The 23,752-nt window shown below is 38.8% G+C and overlaps 2 protein-coding genes across 2 annotated transcripts; one reads left to right on the top strand and one right to left on the bottom strand.

Moving 5' to 3' along the window:
* Window positions 1-2,902: 2,902 nt before the first annotated feature.
* LOC139444091 (uncharacterized) lies at window positions 2,903-10,659 on the bottom strand. Its single transcript, XM_071224997.1, has 9 exons — window positions 10,369-10,659; window positions 9,783-9,944; window positions 8,855-8,937; window positions 8,506-8,633; window positions 7,823-7,908; window positions 6,780-6,807; window positions 4,461-6,145; window positions 3,603-3,701; window positions 2,903-3,283 (listed from the first exon to the last, which is right to left on the bottom strand). Exons 1-9 carry the CDS (start codon window positions 10,550-10,552, stop codon window positions 3,162-3,164), a joined length of 2,577 nt encoding a protein of 858 aa, XP_071081098.1. The 5' UTR covers window positions 10,553-10,659; the 3' UTR covers window positions 2,903-3,161.
* Window positions 10,660-10,899: 240 nt separating this feature from the next.
* LOC139443364 (CDAN1-interacting nuclease 1-like) lies at window positions 10,900-23,120 on the top strand. The gene is made up of 11 exons (XM_071224351.1): window positions 10,900-11,070; window positions 12,084-12,129; window positions 13,537-13,601; window positions 14,995-15,052; window positions 15,351-15,426; window positions 16,149-16,228; window positions 17,186-17,235; window positions 17,824-17,891; window positions 18,665-18,730; window positions 21,296-21,401; window positions 22,730-23,120. Exons 1-11 carry the CDS (start codon window positions 10,979-10,981, stop codon window positions 22,884-22,886), a joined length of 864 nt encoding a protein of 287 aa, XP_071080452.1. The 5' UTR covers window positions 10,900-10,978; the 3' UTR covers window positions 22,887-23,120.
* The last annotated feature ends 632 nt before the right edge of the window (window positions 23,121-23,752 follow it).

Below are 23,752 nucleotides of genomic sequence, written 5' to 3'. Positions count from 1 at the left end.
TCATTTGAGCCAATGTACATCAAAATTGGATTGATTCTGAATTATTTGAAATATGGCCAAATAGATTGACAGAGTTCACTGTCCTAACATCTACTTGACAGATGCTCACTATTTCTCTCAAGACATGCATCTGAAAACCAAGCACACAGTATCTCAGACATCCATCACATGTACACAGTATGTATACATCAGAGTGATAGCTCTACTTTATAGCTACCTGTAGATGCACCTTCACACTTTCATAGATCAAATGTGCTCAGTTTTGTACCTAGATGATAACTGTCTGTTTAAAAGGCATGAAACATTCTGCTGTCCAGTATGATGATATACAGAAAACCATATTACTGCTAACTATATAACTGCCAATTAAAAACTGCTTATACAAAAATGCTAATTCAAAAATGATTCTGTAACATGAAAACAAAAGTTCCTTGATTAAAAGTGATCACATCGGATGTTTGTTTCAGCTTTCTGAACTAACCAAGAGTCATCACTACCCTTATAATCGACGGGATGAAATAGATATTATTTGACGAGCATGTTTCCGTAATGTAAATATATGTTAGGAACATGAATTGTATTTTGCAAGCCTTTGGCGAGCATAATACACATTTTTGATTCCTGATATGATATTTATGATATGGAAAATCATAATTTATTCATTCACCCATCACGATTTGCAGACATGGTTGTCCGCAGAAACACCAACACAATGGGAAACATCTATACGTACTGGGAATGTTAGTGAAACATTTATTGATCAGGCAGACATTGCATCGATGCATGGGGCTAAAAAGTAGTTTCTGATGGGGTACCTCAATTGTATATTTATTGGATTGTGAAACAAACTTTATTGGATTGGTTTAACGCACTGGTAACTCTATCCATTATATTATAAAACTATGTATTAGTTTCAATTATTAATTTTTGGTATTTCAAAGGAGGTACCAGTAAATCCTGATCCATTATTCATATTTATATGTCTTCCTCATCTTGCCATAAAACAAGAAATAAGAAATATGACCTGACCTCAATGGTTATCAATAACAATGTTATTTTTGAATCAATTTGTATTTTCAATTTCATCTTTCTCTTTAGGTACAAGACTCTTGCACAACTGTGGTGGTTTCTTTATATCGGCAACAGTCATGCAAGAAATAGCTTTGTATGTTAAGCCTGTGTTGTAGTGATTATGTTATGAAAGGATTGGGAGGAGACCTATGACACCTTGATGCTCAAAGAAGGTCTCAGGAGACAATGGAGCACAAGCACCTGTCTCGATACTGCATAAGAGTATTTGTGGCATAGATTTAGTGAAAATATCTCCTCTGTAATCATTTTTTGTAATCATCAAGATTTTGTTTGGTTTGTTTGTTGTTTAACGCCACACTCTGCAATATTCCAGCTTTATGATGTCCGTCTGTAAATAAAGGAGTCTGGACCAGACAATCTAGTGATTGACGTGATGAGCATCGATCACCGCAATTGGGATAAGATGAAATGCATCTACCAAGTCAACGAACCTGACCACCCTATCCCGTTAGTCGCCTCTTACGACAAGCATAGTTTCCCTTTGAGGCAAGCATGGGTTTGCTGGAGACCTATTCTAACCAGGATCTTCTCGGGTCCATGATAAGAAGCTTTATCACTGTAGACATAATACAGAGCAAATAATTTCACAAGGTCAGTTAATACCAATATATATTCCATTGGTGGATTTACCTGCAGTCATCAGTCTGTGCTTTCACTGCTGCAGCTTGCTCATGTGCACAGGTGTGGCACAGGTGTGGCACAGGTGTGGGAGAGAGAAGCCATGTGTTCAGTGCTGGTATAGACACTGTATGGGTTCAAGGTCAGTTCAGACAACTCAAGTACTCTTGGAAACCATGAAATCTCATTTGAGACAGACATGATTTCATCTAGTACTGACAAACCTTATCAACATCTCTGGTACAGACAACCCAAGTGGTCTCATCTGGTACAGACAACCCATGTGGACGTATTTGGAACAAGTAGCAATGTGATCAGATCTGGACTGACCAATGTGGTTTTATTTGGAACACACTACCCATGTGATCACAGACAAGCCACGTGGTCTCAACTGGTTCAGACAAGCCATGTGGTCTCAACTGGTTCAGACAAGCCATGTGGTCTCATCTAGAACAGACAAGCCATGCAGTCTCATCTGGAACAGACAATCAATGTGGTCTCATCTGGAATAGACAAGCCATGTGGTCTCATCTGTAACAGACAACCAATGTGGTCTCATCTGTAACAGACAACCATGCAGTCTTATCTGGAACAGGCAAGCCATGTGGTCTCATCTGGAACAGACGATTGAAATGGTCTCATCAGTAACAGACAACCAATGTGGTCTCATCTGTAACAGACAAACAATGTGGTCTCATCTGTAACAGACAAGCCATGTGGTATCATCTGGAACAAACAACCAATGTGGTGTCATCTGGAACAGACAACCAATATGGTCTCATCTGTAACAGACAAGCCATGTGGTCTCATCTAGAACAGACAACAAATTTTGTCTTATCTGGAATAGACAACCAATGTGATCTCATCTGGAACAGACAACCACTATGGTCTCATCTGTAACAGACAAGCCATGTGGTCTCATCTAGAACAGACAACAAATGTGGTCTTATCTGGAATAGACAACCAATGTGATCTCATCTGGAACAGACAAGCCATGTGGTCTCATCTGTAACAGACAAGCCATGTGGTCTCATCTAGAACAGACAAGCCATGTGGTCTCATCTAGAACAGCCATGCGGTACTATGTGGTACACACAAGCAATGATGAAATCTAGTACAAACAAACCTTTGAGGTCTGAAAAGTAAGGTCTCAAGCATCCAGATGCTCCAGTCTGTCAGTCATATGGTATGGTCTTTATCAATGATAATGTAAAGAACAATCTTACAAAGATGTTCTAGAGTGCAAAGATGCTTGGCATAGGTAGAGTAAAGTTCCTCATGGCTTCCTATTGACTGTCCCATCATCCCAACACATGGCAGCCAGGCTTGATTCTCCTCACTGAATACAGGACTGCAGCTGGGTAGTTCTTCCACTGACAGTCCTGCTGCTTTGGCATCTTATCACTGATATTTCACATGGAAACCATTCTGGTTTCAACGTCATACTTTCTTCAGGTTTTCAGCTTCTGCTTTCTTTTTGCAATTGCTGCTAACCTCTTCTGTTCAATCTCATCAGGGGAGCAGCTGATTTTATCATCATTTGTCTCTAATTTAGGCTGTTGAGTAGCTTCATCTAAAATAGTAAGCATGGTTTGTGAACAAATATCAGAATCTACACACTGCATGGCAGTATTACCTATTAAAGGTGATAGAATTTTCGTGCCAATAAATCTTCTCAGGTTTTGATTTAAGCTAAGCCATTAAACATTTGAGGCCATTGCTATCAATATATCAAGGATGAAATGCAAGTGAAATTGTCGGGAAAAGCAAATATCAGAAAGAACAACATTTGGGATACTGAGGCTGCTGACAACACAACATAAAGATATTTGAGAGTGTACTATTTCTGGGTGTCCAGTGCTAGTGAAGCTTTAGAGATATACTTTACTTACATTCCACCTCTTCCAGCATGGCAATTATCTGGGACTCGAACAGAGCATCATCCTTTAAGAACGAGTCATCCTCCAGTAACGTCTGAGTGCTCAGCAGATCTAAAATAATCAGTTTGAAAGTTCATGCAAACAGTTCTATGAGAATAAGATCACATTCTCATAATCATTGCTAATACTGGGAGAGTGTTGCAGTCAGCAGCATATCATTTCTGATTGTAAATAATCGCATCTTGACCAGGCAAACCAGTGACAGAAAGCATGAGCAAAAACACTTTGCATGGCCATCCAATGTTGTTTTGCCATGTCGGACTCAGAACCTATTCTTCCCTTGGGGACTAAGGGGACTAAGTGCCTCTTTCCAAACTTGGTCTATCCATCATAATATGTGTCCAGTGTCAATGATCCCTATGAAAACTATTTCCAGAATAGCATGGAAAATGAAGCAAGGCAGTGTTCTAGAGTAAAAGGGTCTTGTGGACTACTACGCTATTTGAATCTAGGGACCCCTTTAGTCTTTAACTTTTGACATTGGGGTTATGACAACAATCCTTTGGCTTTTATGCTTAATTTTGAACATTGCATGGATTAGCAGATCGGATTCTTAAGCTTCCTGATTCAACATGTTCAAACTTGATGGTACTTCAATTTTGCCTATGACAAACCTCCATTCTTTTTGGTCTTCATCTATTGAACAGTGAGTAAGTGTAAGAGTTTATATTTTGATGCAGTCACATCAAATATTTTACCAATGTCGTGGTTAGACTAAAGCATTTATACACAACTCTTGCTTTCAGTCAAATCCACTTGCAAAACTGCAAGGTTACTTTCTCCAGATATCAACAATGTTCTTCTACTAACCTTCTGTGGGGCCAGGTTTGTTGTCAGCCATGGTATTAGATCTCTGTGATGTCTGCGGTCTTAACATGGAACTGTTCATGGCACCACTCTTCACTACTGCTGGTTTGGATGACGAGGCACTTGCAGAATCAGTGCTAACCACTGGCTGTTTTGTCTTTAACACAGTTGTATTGGACAGATTATTAGAAGAACTGTTGCTTACACATGCGCTTGCTTTCTTTGGAGCGGCAGACCGAAAACTGTACCTGCTTTGAGTACTAGTCTGGCTTGAAGAGGTCTTCCCAGGTGGAAAATTTGTTTTAGTCAAGTTTGGGGCAGCACATTTGGAAGCTCCATTTGTTACTGAAACAAGATTGCTTGAGTGTTTGGGAGAGCGTTTTGAAGCTACTTGTTTAGTTGAAACATTATTTGTCAACTTTTGATGTGGAAATGTGTCACAGTTTCTTTTTGGTAATGTACTAACACTTAAGGTTTGTGCTCTTTTAGTGTCCAAACACTTTGCATCATTGGAATGTTTTGTAGTGTTTTCACTTACAATTGTCTCATTAATGCTGAAATCACAGTCAGAATCAAAGAAATCAGCATATTCTTCAAAGGACTTGTCAGACACAACCTTGGCAACAGGGGCTGTATTCACTTGACTTTCCAAAACTTCATCTGGCTCAGCTAATTGTTTAAGAATTTCATCAGACCAACTAGTGTCAAGATTACTCCTCTTATAGCTGGGTCTAGGAGAAACCTTTTTGTTGGCAGGAAAAGTATTTTGTGGAGGAGCTGCTCCCTTAGGCATTTGTCCAGCTGGTTTCACTGTGGACTGTCTGTTACTGCTGTTCACGACATTAGATGCACTTGGAACACTCTTGGCTACTGTCTGTCCCCGAAACAAGGAACTCTGAGCCCTACTACCACAAGTGGCAGGTTTAGAGACTGGAGCATGTGATGCACCTCTTCCAGAAAAGCTGCTGGTCTTCCTCCAGGGAGATTTGCTCCTGGTAGAGCCATTGCTTGCTTTGTCTGATTCAGCTTCTGTATTCTTTGATTCATACCCTGAGAAACTACTGTGCTTTCTGAAAGGACTTGTAGATCTCCTGGACACTCTCTCAGAGTTCTTATCACCCATTGTGGAAAAGCCACATGAAACTTGTCTACTATAGACCACATTGTTGTTTTCATTTATGTGTGTCTTACCACTCAGATTATATTCATTATTAGAGAGGCCATTCTGATTAAGTGTGGACACTCCAGACGTGCTCTTTTTACCATGAGTCAAGATATTTGACCTTATTGCACAGGTCGGGGGAATAACATCATTGGAGCAGGACTCTTTCTCCCATTCTGGAGATGCAGCACATCGTTTTGTCTTATTCTTGGGCTGGTCTAACACTGGTGACATCTGTTTGCGTTTGCCTGCAAAGAGTGATGGTGTGAAGCGAGCAATCTTCTCCACTGGGAGTTGAGTTGCTTGAAGGATGAAGGAGTTGTCTTCAAAGAGTTCGTCATCACTCCACAGATCTTCCTCCTCATCCAACAAAGCCTGGGCTGCATCTTTTGGCAAGAGACTGGACTCCCCGATCGTGTGGGCAGGATTTAAATTATTTAATCTTCTTTGAGACTTGAGAACATTTTTGTTTTGATCCTCAATGGTGGGAAGAAAGGGTTCACTGTCAGTAGAAGACTTGCTGGACCTACGACAGAGATCATATATTTATTAACACAGTTGACACTTGTTGTTACAGGATTGTAATGTGTGTGTTTCAATTAGCAGACTGAATAGCTGTCAGGCAAACAGTTCCAGTCTTGTAAAATGATCAAATTATCTATAAAAAGCAACTCAAGTGACCCAGTATATGTATATAGTTTATGAGTTTCTAAATTACATGATTCTATTTATCAGGAATCAAAAGATGCTAAATATAGAACATGTCTGCGACCAAACAGAAAGACCTAGTTATCCTTTTTCTTGTTAAATACTTAATAAACACCAAATATTTGATATTTTCTTTTACTCGTGTTTGAGTGAGTTTGGTTGACTGACTCTTTGAACAGCTTAATGTGAGAGGAGGAAAGTTTGAAGTGATGCAGGTCTCAGACATTTACCACTTTTGTTTAACCCATGAAGACGTGTATGGTGCTGACAAACCTAGAAACATAATCAGGGCGAACCGGGATTCAAAACCATAATCACAGGTTTCTGGCATGCCTAGGGGAGGCAACTCTGCACTGCGAATTGCGGTGCCTTAGGCACCTGGGCCAAACATGCCCCACTTATACTTTGGACAATCCTCCTGACAAACCACACAAGGATAAGAAAATACAAACCTTTGATTTTCTCTCTCATTTTCTTCATCTGAAAATGAAATGAAACATACTGTAATGCACATGAAAGAAACTATACTTCCTTGAAAAGAAACATTTACTGTGAAGGAGTATGTGCACTCAGGAACATTTCGGCTATATGACTGCAGTCTGTAAATAATCTAGTTTGGACAAGACAATCCAGTGATCGATATTCTGAGCAACAATCCACACCATGGTGATACAACGAACGCAATCAACCAAGTCACCAAGCCTGTCCACCCAATCCATTAAGTCACCTCTTATGACCAGTCAAACATTTTCTAGATTTCTAGGGAAGTTGAAAGAGAGACAACATTGATTGTTTTTATATTAAGTTCCAAGGATCAATACATGTCTCTACAAACAATGTGTATTTTGAGATAACAAGTAAGATTGTGAAGTACTTACCATGCGAACTAGAGATATTGATAATTTTAATTCCATCCTGCCTATAGATATTATTAACATCATAACTTGATATTGATGCACAACTATGAGGTCATGGACAGTTGCAAAGCATCAACAGAGGAGTTTGATCAGTACATTACTCCTTTACACATGCAGACACTAATCGTATGTCACTCAAGTGTGGTCAGCATTAGCATGGGGAGTGAGTGAGTGAGTTGGGTTTAATGCCGCTTTTAACAGTATTCCAGTTATATCGCGGCATGTCAGCTTAATGTGGGAGGAAAGCCCAAAGTGATGCAGGTGTCAGACATTTACCACTTCGGTGAAACCCACGAGCACGGGTATGGTGCTGACAAACCTAGAAACATAATCGCGGCAAACCTGGATTCGAACCCACAATCATAGGTTTCTGGCGTGCCCAAGGGACGCAACTCTGCACAGAGAATCGTGGCGCCTTAGACGACTGGGCCACCCGTGCCCCCTAGTATTAGCATGGAAATGATAAACAATTGAGAAATCGGAAAGAACACTAAACATGAATATGTTTGTGTTACAAATACAAATCCTGCTTGGAGTTGCTCTCAGGGTGAGTTACCTCACTGGACATTCTCACATACCATCAAGTCTGTTTAAACACTGGTGGAGATTACTGAGAACATCATCAAATTTCTGAACATTTGTTCTCTTCTTTTTCTTCACACCACTGAAAAAAACATGGTGGAACATCAACACAACATATGCTACATATATATATGCAATAGCCTTTACATTGAATGACCGAATGATAAATGAATAAAACTGCTAAGAGATTTACTAGTGATATGAAAAAATCAGGTGTTCTTTAACTCCTTTTGAGAACTAAGACAAAATTGTTATGGATGAGAAGTATATATAGGGCATGCACGGAAAAAAACAGGCTCACAGACAACACCCTGCCCACCATCTTGACACAAAGGTTTTTGTCTGATTGTTGTTTAATGCCACACACAGCAATATTCCAGCTATATGACAGTGGTCTGTAAATAATCGACTCTGGTCCAGACAATCCATTGATTGACATGCACATCGATCTATGCAACTGGGATGCGATGACATGCATCAACAAAGTCAGCGAGTCTGACCACCCCAAACAATTTACAGGCCCCTTTCATTGGGGGGAAAAGAAGACTGATAAGGCCCATCTTCGAAAGTTGGAAGGTATGCTTGTATTCCACATGTATTACCAGTAAACTTCACATATATATGAAGTAAAGAGTTGAGATGCCTAATTCATTCCTTGACTACAACATACAATTCATACCGTTTAAATCTGTGGTTGCCCTTAAAGATTTGTCCTTCAAAAGGCATGTTATGGCTGGTAGCTTTATTGGCTTGGAGCCAGGAGCATAACAGAGGTGGAGTGCTGGACATTGTCTCAAACTCTTCACCCTGAAAACACAACATATGCTGGTTATTCAACTATTAGTGTTACACAAGAATAAGAGATACACAGAATCATTCAATTCAAGTGGGGCCATTACTTGCAACTTACAAATACTACTGACGACTGATCAACAGATTTTTACCTTTATCAGACACAGAGATAGGGTTAATAATATGTACACATACTATGAGAAGCAGCAAATGATCCTGGAAGAAAGGAATCTTACATTTGCACCAACAGCTGGGGCCAGCCTGCATACAATATCTGACAAGTCATCCTTGTCTTGTAGAGATCCGGGTTTTCTATGAACTGGAAACAGAAGGATGCAAAATGCAATAAAATTCAACAGCTAAAAGAACATGAAAATAATGTGAAGGATTGAGTGACAAAGAATCCTTATTCTCTTGACAATATTACAAGCAGTCTGGACAAAAAGCTGATTTCTTCTTGCCTGCAATGCTTTGAGCGTAGTTGGCCTCAGACTGGGGAGTGAGAATGTTCAGGGTTGTGTTGAGGATGAAGTTTGTGGAGATGACATGCAAGATTAATTTTATTGGAAAGCAAACTTCTCAGACAATGTTTACACCAATTCCCTTAACATGGTAAATACTAGTGTTAACAGCTTGACCAATCAAATCAGTCAAGAAAGCAAGGCAGCATTCATTTAAGGTTGTATGTCGTAGTAACACTTCCAACAAAGGCACATATTTCTCAGAATCAGAATGATAAGCATCCTTTACTTCACATATGTCTTTGATAAGTGTCCATGAAATTAAAAGTATGGCCATGCAAAACAGGAAATAAAGCAATGAATGTCAGTGAAGTATTAGTGTGGGGCAAATTGTTCTGTTTGGGCAGTTGTACCTTGCACTGTAGATGTTTTGATGTCATGAAAATGGTTAATCAGATTCAAATCCTTAACAGGCAGACCGAAAGTGAATTTTACTTGTCTTGGGCTAGCTGATTTGTTTTAATCTCAAACCCTGGTCAATAAAATACTCTTGACAAAAAATCCAGTGCAGACAATGTTCCCGGCTTGTGACCTTAGAATATCATCCGCTGATCAACACGAGCAAGTCAACATGGTCAAACTTCAACAGTGTTCAAGGAAACTATGATTTCTGTTATGTTATTGGATTATTAGCTGAATGTACCTCTCTTCAGATGCTTATATGCATCTGGTGATGTATGATCCCATCGAACATCCAGTTGAGAGTCTGCTGCTTGTGATGATAGAAATTCATCTCGGAAATACCCTTTCATCCGAAGACCAGTTGGCGTATCACGCAGAGCAAGGGAGATGTCATCATCAGTATCTGATGTTTTGGCAAAATAGATACAAATCATAAATAACAAACAAGACTTAAACACAATCTGCTCAAAGCAGACAAACTGAAGTTAAACAATTCTCTTCCACTGCCCACTGGCTAGGATGTAATTTCTTTAGTCAAACATAAACAACAAAAATCATGTTGCTTATTTTTATGATTGGAACATTAATTTCAATGCACATATTCAGTTTTGTATGCTCATGTCACATACCACTATATACAAGTATTTTAGGAACATCAAAAAAACATTGTAGTCTTTAAACAAGTGTGACATACATTCCAAGGAGGGCCTACTGTCAAAGTTATAGACATTTCTAAATAAACTTACATGGATCGGACGTCAGAAAAATTAGAGATAGTCAATTATGAACATACAACATTGAATTATAAGATTCCAAAAATTAATTACCACTTAATGTTGTATCATTACACGTCCTCGTTGACTGTTTAGCTGGAGTAGATGTTGTCACAAAAGTGAGCGTCTCGTCAGCTCGTCTAGACAGGTGCTTTCCTGCCCAACTATCTGAAGACTTGTTTCCACTTTCCACGGCATTTGAAGCCTTGTTAGATCTCGTTAATCGCGTACCTCGCATGATTTACATTTTGTGTCATGTACAAATACGTAGGTGTGTTGTTTTTACAAGGTTTATCGCAAATCAGCAAGAAATATTGCGAAAATATGACAGATTACGGTGTTGAATCTCTTCCTCCATGTTTTGTTTTTCCCTCTATATGAAAACGAGGCTCTGTTTTAATGATGTTCGCCCAGAATATTTTATAGTCATCAATATGTTTTATATTAATAAATGAAGCATGTATTTAATCTAATTTATCGATATATGTTTTCTACAACGTATTTGTTATTTTAGGAGTATAGTTAATTACGATTAACCATGTGAAAAGAAATCAATTATTGTATGTGCGAGATCATCATGTCAAAATGGCGTTGCCGGGAAAAATGAAAACAAGATGTTGGAAGACACCGATATTTAACAACTAAATCTGCACAAAAGATAAACATGAAATTAGAATTGTACAATGAAATTGTCAAAGCAATCCCCGTTAATACTTCTCGAGGTTATCTTTCGCAAGTTGCAGCAAGGTTCCCAGGGTAGGCTTATTTGATAATATAATGTTGATGTTTACGATGGCAATGGACTACAAATGGATGCAGTCTGCACACAACTCAGAAAGATAGTCTGAGAAGAACAGGATTTCTGATTGTTCCATAATTTCGGTCATTGGTAGATGGTTCTTTTGTAAAAAAAAAGAAATAAAGTTGGTAGAAAAACATTTTTTAGCCAAGAATAGAATCTAGATCATTTTGATAACACTGGTGTCTGCAAACCAGATTTCGTTCGCGAAACGGCACTACCATATATCACTGATATATATGATGGTGAGTGGTCATACATTCATGCATGGATTACTTTGTGGACATTTGAGATATAACAGTTGCTTTCCTCCTTAGGCTATTTACATGATTGACAACAACAAGTCATTTTCAGTAAATTTTAACTTTATTTGATCACAATAGTTTATGTTTATACAATATTATTGATAACACAATTTTCATATCGATAATCGATGATATTTCTTCCCATCGACAATAATTCTGATTATCAATCTTTTTTAACCAGCCCTCATTTCATACTATAAGCTGAGCCAATAACAGTCATATGTTACAGGGAGATTTCTAGATTCCACACGAAGGTGTTTGTGGCAGGCATATTTTGGGGGGAAACATGTCCAAAATTAGGGGGTTTCTCAAAGTTCTTAATTCTATGCAAAAAATGTAAAATATTAAAGACAACCTGTGGAATAAAGGTTACAGTTTTAGTTAAGCAGGACCAAATTTCCAAGTGAGGACTCTTCATGGCACCTTGTCTGTTGTCATCTGTCCATCAGCCTGTTCATTAACTTCTCCAAAGGAGTGACATAAGACAAGAAGCAGAACATATTCAAACGAATCTACAGTTTTAGCTGAAGTCAAAATGAGATGACGGCGTTGTTACAGCAGTGCAATATGTAATTTACCTGTCTGAAGGGAGCACTCTGTCTAGCAGCATTTTTTTCTGACATGGAATATTAATGGAATTTTCTCTACATAATATTATTTTCCAGAGTTCCAAAAAAGACTATAGGAAGCATCTTATCTCAAGAATACCAGGTTTGTAGTACTTAGTTACTAAAATTGTGAACATGTTCTTTCAGCAACTTGGCCGGGGTGTCTAAGGCGCTACAACTCGCTGTGCAGAGTTGCATCCCTTGGGCACACCAGAAACCTATGATTGTGGGTTCGAATCCCGGTTTGCCCTAATTATGTTTCTAGGTTTGTCAGCACCATACCTGTGCTTGTGGGTTTCACCGAAGTGGTAAACGTCCGAGCCCGTCACTTCGGGCTTTCCTCCCACATTAAACTGACACGCTGTGATATAACTGGAATAATGTTAAAAGCCGTGTTAAACCAAACTCACTCACTTACTCTTTCAGTATGTACTACAGTAAGCTGGCTTTCATTTATTGTTGAACTATCATGATATAGGCACGATAGGGAAACCCTTTTTTTTATTTTACATAATAACTGACAAACTTGACTCAGCTGGCTTATCCCAGATTCAACACTTTTATTTATTTCCAAGTTGTCTGCTCAATATGGTGTCTTGATATGATATGTGTCATGTGAGGCTGGGACGAGTCCAAATTACTACCCAGGTACCCGACACCCAATTACCCGGCCCTACCCCTGTACATGTTGTAGGTCTTAAGGGTTGGGTACAAAATGTCTGAATGGGAATTGTTTTACTGCAGCCCTGGCAATAACTACTTAGATACACATATAAGGTGATCTGACACTGAAGTTGACTGAAACTATCTTTACACAAGGATATGAAAGTAAGAATGAATGAATGCAGTCAGAAAGAAATGTCAATATTTGAGATTTATTGTGTAATCATAGACTTTTATTGTTATTATCATTAAACAGTTTATCATGTGACTAACCTTTGGTCTGGGTAGTCCTGTCAGTACAGGGTCCTACTCAGTACCCACTCGACCCGAGTATCTGAGTTACCCATTCCAGCCCTAGTATCATGATACAGAGAGGATGCAGCACAAATGGACCAATTGGGCTTGTGATTGCATACATAGCCCAGATGACAAAAAGAAAAATATATTCAGAATTGATGAAAATACTACAACAATGCAGTGATGCAATGAAATTTACTGTGAACATCAAAAATACTGGCAGCATTCTGATAGATCTGTCTCATATCATTCTATGTATTGTTCTGTTGTTTGTTCCCAAGACAGTTTTGTGTTGCTACAGTTGATGAAAACCTTATGTTTCATCATGCTTCAATGTATTGGTTAATTGTCCCACCCTAATCTAATGACTACCCGGTACATTTTTTTGGCCATTCGCACAAATAATGTAATATGTGCATTGCAGTGTGTTTTTTGTGGCTTGACAATACCAAACAGTCTGTGTGTCTTTGAGAATGTAATCAATCAACATTTATAGAAGCACTGGCTACCAGAAGAACATATGTTTAACCGTATTGAATCTACATTACAGAGGAAGACGAGGAAGAGCCACCATTACCACTCCAACCAAGATGCTCTTGAACATGACTACAGCGTGTATGTGTTTTACAAATAAATAGTTTTTGGTTGAATGATTCTCAATCTCATTAAAATCAGATCTAAGTTCTACCGCTAAACAAAGATTGAGGACATCCTATTAGGGGTCACGTCAGACCGACCTTTCATCCGACCAATCAGAGCGACTCTTACCAAATCATGAAAGTGACAGTCGGAATGTGATTTCTAATCATGCAACCAAGAAAACTTTAAGCACAGGGTATTCCGAACGATAGTTACGGGTTAAACGACTGAATCCATACAATCTAGACCATCTATTAGCCATTCCTGAATGTCCTTTTGTTCAGGTTTCCAGTTTGTAACCGATAATTTGTCAAATATATGTTTTGAAGCGTAGTCGCCAATTTGAAATTAGTGCCGTAAAGCACGAGAAAGCACCCTTCGGATTGGTTAATCCATTGGTCGGTCAAAGTTCGCACAAGGTCGGTCTGACGTGACCCATAATGGGATGTCTTCAGATCTTTGTTTAGCGATAGAGAGAACTTAGATCTGATTTTAATGAGATTGAATGATTCTGTTAAGACAATAAGGAGTGTAATGATTGATAGAACATTCAATGCAATACCAATTTGACAAGGCCAAATGGAAATACATTGATGGCAAAATGTAAAAGTAAACTTTGATGATGTGCTGTGTTATTGACAGTGAGGAGGCACGTATGGCCCAGTTGTTTAAGGCATCGCAAATCCCTGTGCAGAGTTGCACCCCTTGGATGCTAGAAACCTATGATTGTGGATTTGAATTCTATGTTTGTCAGCACCATACCCATGCTTGTGGTTACACCAAAGTGGGAAATGTCTAGGACGTGCATCACTTGGGGCTTTCCTCCCACATTAAGCGGACACTGGTTGATGTAACTGGATTAATGTTCAAAGTGGCGTTAAACCCAACTTACTCAAAAGTAAAAGAAATTGTTGACAGTACTGATATTATTGACATTATTGATGTTACTGGCAGTATTGACAGTATTGATGTTACTGGCAGTATTGACAGTATTGATGTTACTGGCAGTATTGACAGTATTGATGTATGAAAAAAATGAAATCTATACTGGCAATCATAACATGTCGCTTTCAAACTGATTAAGATTGTTAGGCTTGTTTGAAATAACTCTTTGGTTTCCCAAACCATGTATGCAGGAAAACAACACATTTATTCAAAGTTCGACACTTTTGTGGTAACAACATGAACAAAATAAAACAAATGTATATTTATTTAGCTTTTCCAGAAAATGGAAAATTGAATCATAACAAGGTGTGTATTGAGTATGAATTTTCAAACTTAAAGTTTGTTTTTGGGCTTTGCATCTACCCTGATTGGTCCAAATTAATAAGACTTCTGAAATATTTGTGTGTAAAATATATCATTGCAGTTACCTGACAGGAGTGGAGGCCAAACAGGAGCACATTCTTCTGACACTGGCAGACACGGTAAGTGAGGGAGGGGGGTGGGATCAGATAGTCATCTTTGTAAAATCTATCTCTGTATCAATGTAGACTTGTCGTTTTCTATCAACTGTGTGGTGTAGTAGCCTTAAGCATTTGGATCCCAGTTTGATTCCCCACATCATCATCATCATGTGACTTGATTACTATGTGTGAAGCGTATTTGTGGTGTCCCCTGCCATGATATGGTTCTGATATTGTTAAGGTGATGTCAAACCTACTCACTCAAGATCCTTAGAAGTGGTTTTCTGATGATGACTCTCTTCACGATCTTTCATTACAGACTGATCAGAATGCGTCAATGTTAGCCCGCAGAATTCTCGACAAATATCTGTCTGAACAAAATGGAGGAAAGAGTGGTAAATATTTACAAAGCCATATATTTAGGTGATTATATGGAAAGGTTAGTGAGCTTGTCAAGGTATGTTTATCAGGCACTGGCAGCATCAGGATCTGTAACCGTCTCTTCAACATCATAGAAATGAGGAGAGGTTGTCATTGATTCTGTGATTGTTTTGGTGTCTGACTTATTGATAAATTCATTCTTTTATTATTGTTTTACTTGGACTTGAATAAACAGATGACTTACAATGCTATTTGATCGTTTGATATCTTGTAGGGGAGACAACTCTTCCACATGTCCTCATTGAATCTAAGAAACTTATACCACGTTCATTGATAGAAGCAACTAAATGTGAATAAATATTAAATGGTGATCGTTTATTTTACATTACTACTGATTTGTCTTTTGGAAAAATCAATTACTATGTATTGATATGAATTCTTTGGGTGACATTTAAAACTGTTAGAAGAGTATGATGACATGAAATCAGGTGAGCTGCAATGCCACAACAATCTACCACATTTATGTGCATAAACCATGCTTTTCAGTATCTGAATGTGAGGTATAAGTTGTCACCTCAAGAAATATATTCAATGTTTTTATGCATTTATGAAAACAATCATCATGAGCTAATAATATAGATAGATGATCATGAAATGTTTATACTGGAAAATAGTTATTCTTATTTTGTATGTTGTGTTGAAGAGTGTTTATGTAAAGCAATTTGTGTGTGTTTAGTTCACAAGAGCATCGTGAGTAGCATGATTAAAGACCCCAACCTGATTGATGACCCAGTCCTGGCCAGGGAAGTGTTCCAAGTATGTATTTATACACTGCATCAAGTTTATCCTTGATTGGACCGCCTCCGTGGTCTAGTGGTAGAGTGTCCGCCCGGAGAGCGGAAGGTCCGGGGTTCGATCCCCGACCGCGTCATACCAAAAGACGTTAAAAGATGGTACTTCTTGTTACCCTGTGTGGCGCTCGGCATAAAGGGGCTAAAACAAGGACTGGTCGGCTCGGAGTCAACATGCTGTGTCTGAGTGGGGTATTCATGTTAAACTGCGGCATGGTATCTCAGTGAGCTAGCACTATAAATCGGCATCAGTCCGGACTAGTACAAGCAGCCACACAAACACACACACGTACATGCACGTCGCTATATAAGTGCAATAATCTTGGACGCGACGTTAAACCCCATTTCACCTCACCTTATCCTTGATTGGAAGAAAGCCAGCTATTTATCTCGACCTGCTCAGAGGCCAATATTCCAAGTCTTTATAAAATGACAGTATAAATTCCCAATCTGAATATGGAAAATGCCAAATCCTCAGAATTTATGAAAATAAGAACATTAAAGTATTTCTATTTTAAATGATATCCTGTTTTCCCTACTTGCTGCCAAAGACACTTAGTTTGGAATCCTAGATGAATCCCTGACAACAGTTTCAAAAGATGAAACTAACCTAATTACAATTTTGTTTTCAAATGATTTTCAGAAATCATCCACTTGTTTAGAGGATAAGGCACCATGGGAATACTGGAATAGAATAGGGCCCCCATATTTGGAGAAAGCGCCAACATAAATGGGGTTACCAGCTGGCTCATTCTCAGTCAGCTTTTAAATTTGGTACCAACTTTGGTGTATTAAGGATTGTGAGATTTGTCAATTTCTGATCAAATTCCAACATCAAACACAGTGTCATTATTTAGTCTAACTATAGAAACATGGGACCAACATGACATAGGATTTGTCAGTGCTGTTTTCTCTCTTCCAGTGTATTGTGTGTGATGACTACTATGGGCCCTACGTGGAAAGTATCAAGCGGTATCCTTCACCTGCACACTGGAGTTACCTCCCTTGGTGCAACTTAACCATCTCGCACTTTGTCATTTGTGGAACTTGTGAAGATAATCTTTCATTTTCGTGAAGAGATACTTTGGTTCGGTGGTGGTCAAAGTATGTCAATCGGTGAGGGAAAGTAAATTATTTAGAGTTTACTATTGTGAGCAGTGTCACAGGGTTACAAACTAACAGTTTTCGTCCACTAGCCCTTATAATGCTAACATATAGTAAAACCCTTAAAAACGGCAAATTTCTACTAGTCCTTATGATACCTTTACCATTGGGCAGTTTGGCAAGGACTATAGGACTAGTGCCAATTTCTAACGCTAAGTGAGTGACAGATGTATGAGCAACTTTGTCCATTTGATAGACAATAGACATTTTAGTTCATTTACATGGCATACACTTATGCTTTCAAAGAAAATTAACTAATGTGACTAGATGTGACTTTTGTAGCAGTTAAATATTCGAAATGTATTACAATGACTAGTTTCATTTAACATCTTTATGTAAATTGATTTGAGATAAAACGCATGGTTTGACAGAAGTTGTGATCCTTGATTTGTAAAGTTCTGTTGGCCATGAATATGAATTCAAGCTGACAAAGACTCTGGATGAGCTCGGCCTGTCCTACATTGGTAAGATTCTTCTTTTGTCTTTGTAACTGCTGCGTAGTTGAGTTTCCAGTTGTACACTACACTTCTGTCCTGACCCCAGCAAATGTATGTTCAGTTACTAGAGTACTGGTATTTGGCCATAGATTCTACCAGGACAGTAAAGTTGCCATTGTCTCAGAGAGTATGTCAAGACCATAACTTATGTTTGTGGTAGAGCAACCAGAAAACAAATGTTTGGTGACCAATTAGTCATTATGTCTACCAGTAAATATCAAGCAAATTCTACCTTTTATATGAATGTGAAATAAATATTTCCAAAAAAGTACATTGGATTCTAATTTTTTATACACATTTACTCAAATTGTGAATTTCAATTAATTAGTGTTGTCTGTTGTCAGTTCACATGCCCTGCATGTCAGTACTAGATACAATGTTTGTCAGTACTAGATACAGTGTTTGTCAGTACAGGATACAATGTTTGCTAGTACTAGATACAGTGTTTGTCAGTACTAGATACAATGTTTGTCAGTACTATATACACTGTTTGTTTGTACTAGATACAATGTTTGTCAGTACTAGATACAATGCTTGTCAGTACTATATACAATGTTTGTTTGTACTAGATACAATGTTTGTCCGTACAGGATACAATGTTTGTCAGTACTATATACAATGTTTGTCAGTACTGGATACAATGTTTGCCAGTACTAGATACAATATTTGTCAGTACAAGAAACAATGTTTGTCAGTACTGGATACAATGTTTGTGAGTAGAATGTTTGCCTTGTTTACAGAGGAGGACCAGATGCGGGAACGAGGCTATGACAAAACTCCTGATGTCAAACTGGAGATTCCAATAGGTAAATCTTTACTCATCTGTCCTCATGTTTGAACCCCGGACAAAGAATAGGTCCTCAGAACTCAATACTTGTCATAATAGCCGAATAAGGTAATGGTGAACATTACAACATGTGACCTGGCTGTAGTTGCTGATGTAAGTTGTGGCTAGTTGCTGATGTATGTTGTGGCTAGTTGCTGATGTATGTTGTGGCTAGTCGCTGATGTATGTTGTGGCTAGTTGCTGATGTATGTTGTGGCTAGTTGCTGATGTATGTTGTGGCTAGTTGCTGATGTATGTCGTGGCTAGTTGCTGATGTATGTTGTGGCTAGTTGCTGATGTATGTTGTGGCTAGTTGCTGATGTATGTTGTGGCTAGTTGCTGATGTATGTTGTGGCTAGTTGCTGATGTATGTTGTGGCTAGTTGCTGATGTAAGTTGTGGCTAGTTGCTGATGTATGTTGTGGCTAGTTGCTGATGTATGTTGTGGCTAGTTGCTGATGTAAGTTGTGGCTAGTCGCTGATGTATGTTTGGCTAGTTGCTGATGTATGTTATGGCTAGTTGCTGAAGTATGTTGTGGCTAGTTGCTGATGAATGTTATCGCTAGTTGCTGATGTATGTCGTGGCTAGTTGCTGATGTATGTTGTGGCTAGTTGCTGATGTAAGTTGTGGCTAGTTGCTGATGTATTTTATGGCTAGTTGCTGATGTATGTTGTGGCTAGTTGCTGATGTAAGTTGTGGCTAGTTGCTGATGTATTTTATGGCTAGTTGCTGATGTATGTTGTGGCTAGTTGCTGATGTATGTTATCGCTAGTTGCTGATGTATGTCGTGGCTAGTTGCTGATGCATGTTGTGGCTAGTTGCTGATGTAAGTTGTGGCTAGTTGCTGATGTATTTTATGGCTAGTTGCTGATGTATGTTGTGGCTAGTTGCTGATGTAAGTTGTGGCTAGTTGCTGATGTATTTTATGGCTAGTTGCTGATGTATGTTGTGGCTAGTCGCTGATGTAAGTTGTGGCTAGTTGCTGATGTATGTTGTGGCTAGTTGCTGATGTATGTTGTGGCTAGTTGCTGATGTATGTTGTGGCTAGTTGCTGATGTATGTTATTGCTAGTTGCTGATGTATGTCGTGGCTAGTTGCTGATGTATGTTGTGGCTAGTTGCTGATGTATGTTATCGCTAGTTGCTGATGTATGTCGTGGCTAGTTGCTGATGTATGTTGTGGCTAGTTGCTGATGTATGTTGTGGCTAGTTGCTGATGTATGTTGTGGCTAGTTGCTGATGTATGTTGTGGCTAGTTGCTGATGTATGTTGTGGCTAGTTGCTGATGTATGTTGTGGCTAGTTGCTGATGTATGTTGTGGCTAGTCGCTGATGTATGTTTGGCTAGTTGCTGATGTATGTTATGGCTAGTTGCTGATGTATGTTGTGGCTAGTTTCTGATGTATGTTATCGCTAGTTGCTGATGTATGTCGTGGCTAGTTGCTGATGTATGTTGTGGCTAGTTGCTGATGTAAGTTGTGGCTAGTTGCTGATGTATTTTATGGCTAGTTGCTGATGTATGTTGTGGCTAGTCGCTGATATATGTTTGGCTAGTCGCTGATGTAAGTTGTGGCTAGTTGCTGATGTAAGTTGTGGCTAGTTGCTGATGTATGTTGTGGCTAGTTGCTGATGTAAGTTGTGGCTAGTTGCTAATGTAAGTTGTGGCTAGTTGCTGATGTATGTTGTGGCTAGTCGCTGATGTATGTTGTGGCTAGTTGCTGATGTAAGTTGTGGCTAGTTGCTGATGTATGTTGTGGCTAGTCGCTGATGTATGTTGTGGCTAGTTGCTGATGTATGTTGTGGCTAGTCGCTGATGTATGTTGTGGCTAGTTGCTGATGTATGTTGTGGCTAGTTGCTGATGTATGTTGTGGCTAGTTGCTGATGTATGTTGTGGCTAGTTGCTGATGTATGTTGTGGCTAATTGCTGATGTATGTTGTGGCTAGTTGCTGATGTATGTTGTGGCTAGTTGCTGATGTATGTTGTGGCTAGTTGCTGATGTATGTTCTAGCTAGTTGCAGATGTATGTTCTGGCTAGTTGCCAAAACATATCAAAATTCTGCAGTCCTGTTTTGTAAATTCTTCAACCACTCTGCAAACTTTAAAGCTTAGTTTTCATGAATTAAGTAGTTTAGCACCTGAAAGACTTGTGGCAGGCATTTTCCTCCATGGCAAGAACAGCTTATTGAAGTGAATCTGGAGAACCCGAGTGTAAACATACAGACATGCACTTTTGGTAACAGTAAGCAATAATACAAATGTCAACTTCACATCAAAACAAAATATGTATCCGTTTACACATTTAAAACAGACTTTCAATTCACATGTTAAAATTCTGTAGTGTATGTGACCAACTCTGCAGCAGATAAATGCAAATTCCTCGTGAGTTCTGCACAAAATGTGATTTTCTGCAACACAGTTACATTTCTCCACTGAGCGGGCATTTCTGTACAATATTTTGCGGTGATGACTGATTTACAGGCTTCATTGTCTTGAAAGCCTCGACACATACAATTACCAATGGAATGTAACATATATATGTTTCCAGCTGTTGATGGACATATTGTGAACTGGGTGGAGAGTAAGGCATCGTTTGGAGATGAGATGAGTCATCGAGGTTACCTCAAGGACCAGTTCTGGGCCTACTGGAATCGGTATGTTAATCATCTGTAGTAAAAATCAGCTGGTATGCTATTACTAGTAATTCCTCAACTTGATGTGCTGGTTCATGTCAATAGGATCATTTTGATAGGACAGCTTGTGTTCAAATGAATGTGATAGATGATTGTTTGCCCTCTTCTTCTCAGGGCTGGGGCAAGTCATCTTTGGCGCTCATATTTGCTGTTCTCACCTCTAGGAATGCCAGAAACCTGTGATCATGGGTTCTGACCCATCTTCCTGAGGCAAGGGCGTTAACTGTCAATTAAAGTCCAGTTTCCAGTTAACGCCCCCGCCTCAGGAAGATGGCCAAAAACCTGTGACCATGGGTTCAGACCCTGGTTCACCCTGATCATGTGTCCAGGTTTGTCTGCACCATACTCGTGCTCGTGAGTTTCACCCAAGTAATAAACATATGAAACCTGCATCACTTTGGGCATTTCTCCTGCCGTGTTAAAACTTAAATAATGTTCAAAGCGGCATTGAAACCCAACTCACTCACTCACTCACTCACTCACTCACTCAAGGTGGCCCAGTTGTATAAGGCATGACAACTTGCTGTGCAGGGTTACATACTAGCCCTGATTATGCCCTGCATCACTTTAGGCTGTCATCCCACATGGAGCTGACAGCCTATAACCTAACTGAAATGTTGTTGAAAGTGATGTTAAGCCCAACTCACTGATTCAAGTCTACAGTGTTCTCGCCAAGATCAGCTGCATATTGATGTTAAATAATTTTCATTCTCCTAAATGTACCTATTTCCATTGTGGAAAACTGCCCCCTGTACTGGTTTAGGTCACTCACTTTGCTTGATTGTTTGAACAGATCTAAACAATTTGGCTAAATCACTGACATGGCAGGTAAAATGGGGAACATCCCCACTGACATGGCAGGTAAAATGGGCACCAGGCTCACTGACAGATATTAAAATGGGGAACAGACTCACTGACATGGCAGGTAAAATGGGGAATAGGCTCACTGACATGGCAGGTAAAATGGGGAACAGACTCACTGACATGGCAGGTAAAATGGGCTCCAGGCTCACTGACATATATTAAAATGGGGAACAGACTCACTGACATGGCAGGTAAAATGGGGACCAGGCTCACTGACATGGCAGGTAAAATGGGGAACATCCTCACTGACATGGAAGATTGTGTGTCATTGCTTGATCCTTCCAGTTGCTAATTTACCTGGTCCAGATGATTACCATGATCTAGCTTGAATATTGCTAAAGTTTGAAATGCATATTAATTTTATTTATATTTTAATTGTTGTGACAACACTCTGTTATGAGCTTTTTATTGTCCATGTTTCCTAGATTTGGCCCTGGCATGGTGATCTACTGGTTTGGATTTATTGACGAACTTGATGTGAACCAGGATAAAGGAATTATTCTGAGGGACAGTTTCCCAGAAAACATTGTTAAAATGAACCCTCTGCTCAAACAGGAAGTCACTGGGCAGGGAAAGAGCTGAGAGTTATCTCCCTTAGAAATGTACCTGTGATGGATTGGACTGACAACTTACTGTTACATACTTGCTGAAATAGATATTGGATTATTACATTTGATAAAGTATAGAAATATTTATAGTTTTATTTAACTAGTTTTACTGTAAACCCAGAAGTAAATTTACTTCTCAATGATTGAGATAAAAAGGAAAATATGTTTTGTTATATATTTAAAAACAAACTTTGTTATTGTGATAAGCACAAAAAAAGTGAAAACACTACCGGTACTTGTAAATCATTGGTGTTTTATTAATTCATAGCACATGAACAATAAGTCATTTTACACTTTTTTACAAATATGTACAAAAACATTGAACTGTAACTGTATTATTGTATGTCCAGATTAAACATACCTTGATAAACTTCATGAGAGAGAATCTGGAATTATTTGACCTATCTTAGATGACATGTTTTTATTATTCAGAAATAATAGTGCTCATTGCCATTGCTGTTCATCCTACACTGGGCTTTTCTTTTGAAATAATAATAATAAATATCGACATACCATATTCTCTGTAATAAGCGCCCTGCTCCCATCAGTGTCCTCTGACCAACTTCTAGACCAATATGTAAGTACTCTTTATTCATGTATTAATTAAGCGTCCAAAACTAAGACCAAAATGTTACATGACGGTCCATATATTTTTGTGTATATTTACAGGATATTTACCAAAAATAGTGTAAAAGGGGAATGAATATATTTCCCTGGTAACTATTATTGAAATCATTAGGTCCATTGACGTTTGAACTTGGTAAGTTTGATCACTACCGCTCAATCTCTGACAACAAATTTAACTCCTTTCATAAGTCTCCCCCCCCCCCCCCCCCCCCT

This window comes from Haliotis cracherodii, unplaced genomic scaffold (assembly GCF_022045235.1).
Source record: "Haliotis cracherodii isolate W230 unplaced genomic scaffold, xgHalCrac1.p SCAF_5, whole genome shotgun sequence".
NCBI lineage: Eukaryota > Metazoa > Mollusca > Gastropoda > Lepetellida > Haliotidae > Haliotis > Haliotis cracherodii.
This window is presented reverse-complemented; position numbering and strand designations above follow the sequence as displayed.